The following is a 10,349-nucleotide window of genomic DNA, read 5'->3' on the forward strand; positions in this document are numbered from 1 at the left end:
AACCGTAGTCTGGCTTTTTTATGGCGTTTTGGAGCAGTGGCTTCTTACTTGCTGGGTGGCCTTTCAGGTTATGTCGATATAGGACTCATTTTACTGTGGATATAAGATACTTTTGTATCTTTTCCTCCGGCATCTTCACAAGGTCCTTTGCTGTTGTTCTGGGATTGATTTGCACTTTTCGCACCAAAGTACGTTCATCTCTAGGAGACAGAACGTGTCTCCTTCCTGAGCGGTATGATGGCTGTTGTCCCATGGTGTTTATACTTGCGTACTATTGTTTGTACAGATGAACGTGGTACCTTCAGACGTTTGGAAATTCCTCCCAAGGATGAACCAGACTTGTGGAGGTCTACAATTCTTTTCTGAAGTCTTGGCAGATTTCTTTTGATTTTCTCATGATGTCAATCAAAGAGGCACTGAGTTTGAAGGTAGGCCTTGAAAAACATCCACAGGTACACCTCCAATTGACTCAAATAATGTCAATTAGCCTATCAGAAGCTTCTGAAGCCATGACATAATTTTCTTGAATTTTCTAAGCTGTTTAAAGGCACAGTCAACTTAGTGTATGTAAAATAATCTGTCTGTAAACAATTGTTGGAAAAATGACTTGTGTCATGCACAAAGTAGATGTCCTAACCGACTTGCCAAAACTATAGTTTGTTAACAAGAAATTTGTGGAGTGTTTGAAAAACGAGTTTTAATGACTCCAACCTAAGTGTATGTAAACTTCCGACTTCAACTGTATATACATATATATATATATATATATATATATATATATATATATATATATATATATATATATATATATATATATATAAAGATATATATATATATAATACGTGTCACATATCATCTGCAAACAATGTAAAAAATATATATTTTAGTTAATAAAGCTGCATACAAACATGGTCTCTTGTTTGCGTTCTTGAGTAAGTCAGCTCCAAAATGCAGGTGTTTCAGCCTAGCTCAGTGCTTTTTGTGGTAGTGGGGCAGCCAGCGGAAAATACAGACCATAGGGGTTGGTAATGTTCTCTAGTTGCACAGTGATTGGCTCAGCGTTCTGTCACTCATGGGGACATTACTTCACCACAAAAGTTACGGGGAGAGCTCGAAAATTCAAGCTCCTTGGGTGCTGCCATAGGATTACATTAGAAGTGCCCATCCAAGAAGGCTCAAGGTCATTGGCCACAGATAAAATTACGTCAAATCACGTTATATCTATCATAGCTTTGATTGGACTGATCATGTCAACATCATACTTTCAAAATCTTACCTAGCAAGCTCGACAAGCAGTCATCATCATGAATCAAGTCGACAATCTACTGGCAAATCCTTTTCAATCCTTGTCATATGAAGATAAATTATAGATAAAACGTATCGGTGCTCATTGGCCATTGGACATTAACATTACACAACAAGTTGGAAATAGCAAATTCAACAATGACTGATTTGGAAGGAATCAATGGTTAACTACAAGTGTTGCAAAGCAATCACTATCTTGCTTTTCAGTGGAGTGGGTGTGTGGGCCAAGTCTGGGTTTAAGGGTCTCTTTTCCAAGCTTAAAAGGATAAACATTCAACACAATGGGCCAGAAAAGGTTGAATACATTGGCCATGCTGTCAATCCAGCATGACTTCTGCCTCATTCAAAACAACTGGAAACTCAGAACTGGGAAATGTTAGACTTCAGTGAGTTCAAGACAACTGGGAACTCTGAAAAAACGAGCGCCGACTGGGAAAATGCGTTTTGAACAGTCATCCAACTCGACTCGGAATTCCAAGTCATGAACTCGGGCCTCTTTCTAGAGCTCTGACCTGATGATCACTGATGTCATGATTCAACCTTGTTTTTTTCCGAGTTTACAGTTGTCTTGAAAGCAACATAAATACAGAAAGCCAGACTTTGATGACAAAGTTTGATGACAAAATTTGCCCTCAAGAAGGACTGCCGCCCACCTTCCTGTTCAAGTGAGCACAGCACAACAATGTGAATCCAAAAATGTATTGTATGCTGCTGCATAAATTATGTCATATGCCAGGGAGGTATGTATACTGTAGCCTAGAAAGTAATGCTAAGTGTATGTTATGTTGTGTAGTACGCTGTTAGTAGCCCATGTGCCTCACCCTAATAATTTGGTCCCTTTTCCCCTCATAACTTAGCCTACTGTTCTGACTTGGTTGTGCACATGTAGCCTATAGCCAGTTCTAGAGAAATGTAATCCTTGACTATTGTAAGAGCTTTCGTTGTCTGCTTATATGCCCCTTTTACTTATCCTACGGTTCAGACTTGGTGTACATAGAGAATACTGTAAGAACGGCCCATGTTCTGAATTCTGTCACTGTACATTTCAAAGTGCTGAACAAATAGTTATAAACTCAGCAAAAAAAGAAACGTCCTCTCACTGTCAACTGCGTTAATTTTCAGCAAACTTAACATGTGTAAATATTTGCATGACCATAAGATTCAACAACTGAGACATAAACTGAACAAGTTCCACAGACATGGGACTAACAGAAATGGAATAATGTGTCCCTGAACAAAGGGGGGGGGGGGGGGGGGGGGGGGTCAAAATCAAAAGCAACAGTCAGTATCTGGTGTGGCCACCAGCTGCATTAAGTACTGCAGTGCATCTCCTCCTCATGGACTGCACCAGATTTGCCAGTTCTTGCTGTGAGATGTTACCCTACTCTTCCACCAAGGCACCTGCAAGTTCCCAGACATTTCTGGGGGGAATGGCCCTAGCCCTCACCCTCCGATCCAACAGGTCCCAGACGTGCTCAATGGGATTGAGATCCGAGCTCTTCGCTGGCCATGGCAGAACACTGGCATTCCTGTCTCGCAGGAAATCACGCACAGAACGAGCAGTATGGCTGGTGGCATTGTCATGCTGGAGGGTCATGTCAGGATGAGCCTGCAGGAAGGGTACCACATGAGGGAGGAGGATGTCTTCCCTGTAACGCACAACGTTGAGATTGCCTGCAATAACAACAAGCTCAGTCCGATGATGCTGTAACACACCGCCCCAGACCATGATGGACCCTCCACATCCAAATAGATCCCGCTTCAGAGTACAGGCCTCGGTGTAACACTCATTCCTTCGATGATAAACGCGAATCCGACCATCACCCCTGGTGAGACAAAACCGCGACAGTGAAGAGCACTTTTTGCCAGTCCTGTCTGGTCCAGTGACGGTGGGTTTGTGCCCATAGCCGATGTTGTTGCTGGTGATGTCTGGTGAGGACCTGCCTTATAACAGGCCTACAAGCCCTCAGTCCAGCCTCTCTCAGCCTATTGCGGACAGTCTGAGCACTGATGGAGGGATTTTGCGTTCTTGGTGTAACTCGGGCAGTTGTTGTTGCCATCCTGTACCTGTCCCGCAGGTGTGATGTTCGGATGTACCGATCCTGTGCAGGTGTTGTTACACGTGGTTTGCCACTGCAAGGACGATCAGCTGTCCGCCCTGTCTCCTTGTAGCGCTGTCTTAGGCGTCTCACAGTATGGACATTGCAATTTATTGCCCTGGTCACATCTGCAGTCCTCATGCCTCCTTGCAGCATTCCTAAGGCACGTTCATGCAGATGTGCAGGGACCCTGGGCATCTTTCTTTTGGTGTTTTTAAGAGTCAGTAGAAAGGCCTCTTTAGTGTCCTAAGTTTTCCTAACTGTGACCTTAATTGCCTACCATCTGTAAGCTGTTACTGTCTTAACGACCATTCCACACGTGCAATGTCATTAATTGTTTATGGTTCATTGAACAAGCATGGGAAACAGTGTTTAAACCCTTTACAATGAAGATCCGTGAAGTTATTTGGATTTTTACAAATTATCTTTGAAAGACAGGGTCCTGAAAAAAGGACGTTTATTTTTTAGCTGAGTTTATTGATTACGTCCATCCTAACTTGCTCATTGATGTCTTAATCGAAATTACGGATTTCCTCTTATCCGCTCGTCGTCCCCTTATGCCATATTTTGTTCATCTCAATTGTCAGTTGAAACCACATTTGGTTAAGCAAGTCAGCCATATCAGCTATGTTTTTTAAACAGCAGTAAATTAGTCTGAATGAACTGTTTTGCTGCCAGACAAGGCTCCGCTGATAGCCAGGTGTAGCAGTGGTAAGGATTCACTCCATGGTGCTGAAAAGAAAGCTCTGCTGTTGGGACAGCTCTATGTAGGCCCTAACAGTTTGTGGGTACCTTTTGTCACCGTTATAGTGCAAGTAATGTATTGTTTGGTGTTGTGTAGTGGCTTTACTGGCATGCGCTAATATTTGTTCGATTATTTTGCCCCACCAAGATGTACATGTTAAAATCGCAACTGTCCAAGTGCACACTCTTGGGTAATAATTTTGGCAGAATAATCAATTATTCTCTTGTCTCTATCCTACCTGTGGTCTCTCAGTAGGCAATGGTGTCAGATGGTGTCAGTCACCCGACTGCGCAAGTGCGCATACTCCAGTACTCGCGTGCTGAGGAAACTTCATTCGGAACATCACTGTGTATAAGGACACTTGTCTCTCGGATTTCTCTCTCTCGAAAAAAAGACATTCTGAAAAAACATCTTCCTCAACTCCACTTTGAAGGACGTAAACGCTCCAAACAGGTAGACATTCATGATTAAGGTGCGCACAGTTAGAGTTCGTAGCCTATAAACAGTTTGTGTTTATCAACAAATGGCTTAGGACAAACACAAATATCCTATAATAATAGAGAATAGAGTGTTCAAATGTAGTGTTTTACAGTTTAGCACTGATAGATCACTGAGTCTATTGGGACTGCATTTCGGACAGAGCTGGACAATTGCAACTACATTGTGTCACGGTATGACATGAGTGCGTCTTAATACTAAGAGCTGCCTCCTTTCCTATGCCATATTTCTTAGTCCTTACTAATATGAAAGGATTGGATATAGGTGAGTGCATTTTAGTAGTTAGTCCAGCTAAACAATATTGCTTGGCTCTGAAATAGGACAATAGTAAAGATTACACTTACTGTATTTGAACCTGTGCCTCTGACAAGAGAAACACTTTATTGGGTTGGAATGTATGCCGACTTTGCTTTTGAATAGTTGGATGCACCTTGATGACATTCTTTCCATCTGCATCCATCTTATCACTCACACACCTTTCCTCCTAGTCACATCATGCTGTGGTATTTTATTTTAACTTGATGTCTGTTGGTGTCATGCCATCATTACAGTAGGTAGATGTGTTTGTATGGGGTAACACTACATACCAACTCTTAACCCACAGCAATGTGTACCAAAGCTTTCGCAATTACATTGAACCATGCTAATATGACTTCACAACTGCTATTGAATAAGAGAAGCCTTTCCCTTGGAGCGAGGACGGCTGAAAGGTCACAACACAAAGTGACCACAGGAATTCCATCTAGGGACAATATGTGCTTTGAGTAGGATTATAGCAGCAATTAGCTTGAAAATATACCATAGTAATATGACACAAGGAAGAAAAAACAAAACACATCCAGGTTTAAAGGACAGAATTCAGACTTTCATATCATCAGTAATTACTACATAGTACACACTTGAAAACAACCAAATCAGCTGTCTTTTTCCAAACTTTGCCAACTGCTATACTCAGAAAATCACACAGACTGTCAATCCCATTTCAAAAAAAAGAAGCCTTCTTCAGACAAGTTTCTGCTACACAGTCTTAATATTTTCTGAGTTTAGGTTGTTCTTGAAGTGCCAGGTTTCTGTATGCTTATTTGCATGTGAGACTGGAAGTACAGGACCCTGTAAAGTGACTATGATTTCTGTGTCAAAACACTTTCAACATTAGGGCTGTCTCATTGGACCACAGAGGCTGGCTTGGCACTACTGTACTCTCTCATCAAAGTTGTCATCAAATAAGCAACAGCTGAGCGAGTGAGGGAAGCAAGAATGACCAAGAAGGGGGTTTAAAAAAGCATCACAATTGACTTGAGTAGCTCTGAGTAGAATTGCGATTTAGATGTAGGATCTTCATTTGAGACAGTTTTCTTACAGCAGGAAAATAATCCTGCAGCAACAGGAAATGTGAATTTTTATTTGGATTATAATGAATGGACATTTTTGTTGGGGTTTATACATTTTTCATAAGGGAAAATCAAGTCTGAAATTTCTAAGTGGTTATTACAAACTTCAGAAGCCTTTTTAAACCTCAAATACACTACAAGTGTATTGCAAGAATGTTATCCTGCAACAGGGTGATCAAATTAAGATCCTACATCTGTATGAATGTATTATAGAAATAAACCACATCCGTTTCTTTGCATAAAAGGGTATACAACAGCAGTATTGCCTTGGTCCCCTTGTTGTCCATAGGATGACTGAGGTGATGAACACACAGGAACCTGTGATAAAGGACTTCAGTGTAGCTGGAGCAGCATCAGGGGATCAGGGCATATCCTTTCAGGTGAGTCTACTGTTGCCTCAATCCATCATCCATCCTCCATCCATCATCCATCCATCAACAGTCACTCAACCAAGAGATTAATTGACAGCCTACTAATTATGAATGTGCCTTTAATTTTGGATCTTTCTAGTAAAATGTTGTATGAGCTCTCATTGCAAAGGTCTCAGATTTGAACTTCAAATCCCTATAAGAAAGAGTAAAACACCCTAATGAAGAGTCAATCGACCCTACTTCTTGTGTCCAGACTTTCCTAGATACCCATGAGCGGAATCCCAAGCTATCCAAGAGACTTCCCTCTATTGTGGTGGAGCCCTCTGATGGGGGCAATGTGGAAAGCGGGGAGCTCCGCTGGCCCCCTATGGATCCCAACTCTGTAGAGGCCCCAGGCGGGATGCAGCCCCACAAACACACACCTCTTCAGACCACACAGGACCAGACCGCAGGTAGGATAACCTGCCATGATATTCTGATTACCTCAATGTAGTGTGTGTGTGTGTGAGAGAGAGAGAGACTCTTTCCCTATCTGATTGTGACACCTCTCTCCATGTGTCTCCCAGACGAAGATCTGAATCTTGGGGTGCAGGACAGCAGTGAAGTGGTGTCTGGGGCCGTAGTGGAGGAATCTAACTGAGAAGATCATCCATCCACCTCCACAGCTGCTCTCACTGTAAATGTGTCCAGAGTAAGAAAGATAGACAGGTGGGCAGGGGCACTGAGGAGAGTGGAGGAGGGACTTGGAGGGTCGTTACCCTCACACCCTGCGCACGGCAAGAAAACCAATGAGTTCATTCTGATGTTTCAGGCTGTACAGCGGTCTGTAAAGCTGTCTTAAATAGCTTGCTTGTGCAGTTTCATATACATGCAGACTAGAACACAGCTACGCAGCACTGAATCATTTTGTTGTCCTCTCATTGTAGATATTTTGATACGTTGTGTAAAAATGTGGAGTATTTTGTAAGAACTGAGGTGTTTTTGAACAGCAGTATTCAAAGTTGTGTCCAGCCTGCACTCCAAGTAAAATGTAAGCTAGATAAAGTGGTGACAACTGTGGGTATTCCTGTCTAGTGAAAAACTAGGATTCTGATTGTGTAAGTGAGTTCTTTCAACTTGTTCTACTATAAAAAGCAACAGCTAACATCCAGAGATAGTCCTAGTTGTTACAATCAATGGGAGTAAAAATACTGTGTATGTATCGCAACTGCATTTTTCTCATCTGCAGTTTTTATAAACAATCAAAAAGTGAGTGCTGAGATTGAAGCCTCAGTTATTGCACAAACAATAAAGTCTTTAGGCTTGCCGAACCTTTTTTGTTGATTTTGTCAGCCTTTGCCTTTCTACTTTTCTCCCCCTCTCTCTCTCACCCCCTTCACGTCGATCCACTCCCCACCATCCACAATCCCCATGTCTGATGGCTCTCTTGAATCTGGTTTCCTGCTATAGGTCAGATTCAGTCTTCATCTAGACACAGACATGAGTGGCAGGGACTCAATCTTATTTTTCTATCTCTCTATCCTTTTTGGATGCGACCTTTCAGCTGACAGCCTTGTTAAGAGCCCTTCGGCACAGCAAACATGCTCACCTTGGGAAAAACAAAAGGGCAGCATTGGAGAGCAAAGGAGTGAAAGAGAAAAAATAAATATGGTCAGGAATATTTTTATCAAATGTCTATTATTTTAATGGAATGTCAATACTGTGCACTATTTAGAGGTTCACTGGGTCTTCAAATTTGATGAAGACTCACAATGATGTATCAAAATATTAGACAAGGTACCCAACTACTGCAACAGGACTCTAGTGATTTAGTATGTTACTCCTTGATTATTATTATAACTATTTCATCATAAACACCAGACATCATTTTTCTCTTTGGTCACAATAGCATATTGTGCTCTCAAGTAGAAATAGTTGTGCTTTTACATACAGCAAGATACAGCTACAGCCATGTCAAAAGGTAACAGCCTTTTGACATGGCTGCAGCATCACCATGGCAAGCAGATTTCCATATCATTTCTGAAGCTATATTTGACCCAGTTGTATAAAACATGCCTGTTTATTCTCTCTCTGCATGTTGATACAATCACCATCACCAGTGTCCCCTTTATCATGGTGATTATCATCACAAGTACATTTACAACCTTCTGTCTGTGTTTTTTCCATCCTCTTTGATTTCTATTTTGTTCCATTTTGTAGGACAAAGAGTGAACCACGTCAGACAGCCACTTCCCTCCCTGTTGATGTAAAAGTGCCTTTTGATAGAATAGCATTAAGGTGAGGTGCATCAGGTGTTTTTTCCCAGCTTTTAAAAGGGATCTTTGTTCTTGTGGTGCCCACGCTGTGTTCCCACTTTCATCTTCCTCTTCTGCTGGCTTCAAATAGGTCCTTCAAAGCGGGTCGTGATGGGTCAAGTTAGATTCCCCACCACACACCACACCTAACCTATCTCTGCTCAGTCTCACCACCCACCCAGCATCCTCAGCCTTTAACATCACTTTCAGCCTCCTCTCGCCCAGCTGGAACTGGATGGGGATGTTGTCTCCCCATCATCAGGGCAGCAGGGCAGAGAACTTTCATGGCAGGGTCATTATGCTTAAATGAGGCCAAGGTCAGGAAAACTAGGACATGCCTGTGCATTTGTGTCCGACTGTCTTTTCCCACCCAGACCAAGGACTGAAATGAAGGCTTTGAGAGGGCATGTCTTTTGGCAGTTATTCACTCACTGTAGATGATGTGAAGATGAGAGAGAACCTTCAGAGGCAGAGCTCCTCCAATGAGGCCATAAAGATTCACAGTAAAATCTCCCAACAGAGATTCTCTGCCTCTTGTTTACTGTCCATATGGTAATTTATCCTGCAAAGGCTCTTAACCACACCAACTTAAACTACTATACATTCAGTTCATGTAATCAGGGAGATAGAACAACAGCCTCACTACAGAATTACAAGCAAAAATGCACTTTCTGAATGCTTGCTTTATAGAATAACATTAATCAGTGTAACATAACCACTATCATTTCAGTGAAGAACTCAAGGCTACTTCTCTCTGTTAGTGATGCAGTCCACATATGTACCACATCAGAAGGTCACACCTGTAACCTTTCCAACACGCATTAAATGTCATTTTAATCAATTGTTGATAAGAGGCACTACAAATGGCAGAGCCGAGGAGAACTTCAGTTAGCAGCATAAAATGGCACATTAACAGTTTCTTTGTCACAATCATCTGAACTGTCGCAGTGTGAATCCTTTCATGAGACAGATTTGTTTCTAGTATGTTTCTCTAAGATAAAGTTATAATTATACAGTGCATTCGGAAAGTATTCAGATCCCTTGATTTTTATTCACATTTTGTTACGTTACAGCCTTATTCTAAAATTGATGAAGTCGTTTTTACCCTCATCAATCTACTCACAATACCCCATAATGACAAAACAGGTGTCACGTCCTGACCAGTAAAAGGGGTTATTTTGTTATTGTAGTTTGGTCAGGGCGTGGCAGGGGGTGTTTGTTTTGTGTGTTTTTCGGGGGTTTTGGTGTATGTTCTATGTTTTCTATTTCTATGTGGGTTTCTTAGTTTTTCTATTTCTATGTTCGTTTTGGGAACGACCTCCAATTAGAAGCAGCTGGTTGTCGTTGCTTCTAATTGGAGGCCATATTTAAGTGGGTTCATTTTCTCTTGTGTTTGTGGGTAGTTGTTTTTCGTATAGTCCTTACGGAACTGTTGGTTTATGTCTATTTATTTTGTTTAAGTGTTCACTTATATAAATAAAAGAAGATGAGCACGATACCCACTGCGCCTTGGTCCACTTTCTACGATGCACCTGACAGAACTACCCACCAAACCAGGACCAAGCAGCGGGGATTGGAGCACTGGAAAAAAGGATAGACGTGGGAGGATGAACGACGATTCTGGGAGGACAAACTAAGGGAGCTAG

At 41.8% G+C, this 10,349-nt stretch overlaps 1 protein-coding gene across 1 annotated transcript; it reads left to right on the forward strand.

Annotated features, from left to right (window-relative positions):
• Positions 1-4,335: 4,335 nt before the first annotated feature.
• Positions 4,336-7,719, forward strand: LOC115162720 (protein LBH-like). Its single transcript, XM_029714187.1, has 4 exons — positions 4,336-4,602; positions 6,328-6,418; positions 6,663-6,861; positions 6,976-7,719. Exons 2-4 carry the CDS (start codon positions 6,329-6,331, stop codon positions 7,047-7,049), a joined length of 363 nt encoding a protein of 120 aa, XP_029570047.1. The 5' UTR covers positions 4,336-4,602; position 6,328; the 3' UTR covers positions 7,050-7,719.
• The last annotated feature ends 2,630 nt before the right edge of the window (positions 7,720-10,349 follow it).

The sequence above is a fragment of the Salmo trutta genome, chromosome 25 (genome assembly GCF_901001165.1).
Source record: "Salmo trutta chromosome 25, fSalTru1.1, whole genome shotgun sequence".
Classification (NCBI taxonomy): Eukaryota; Metazoa; Chordata; class Actinopteri; order Salmoniformes; family Salmonidae; genus Salmo; species Salmo trutta.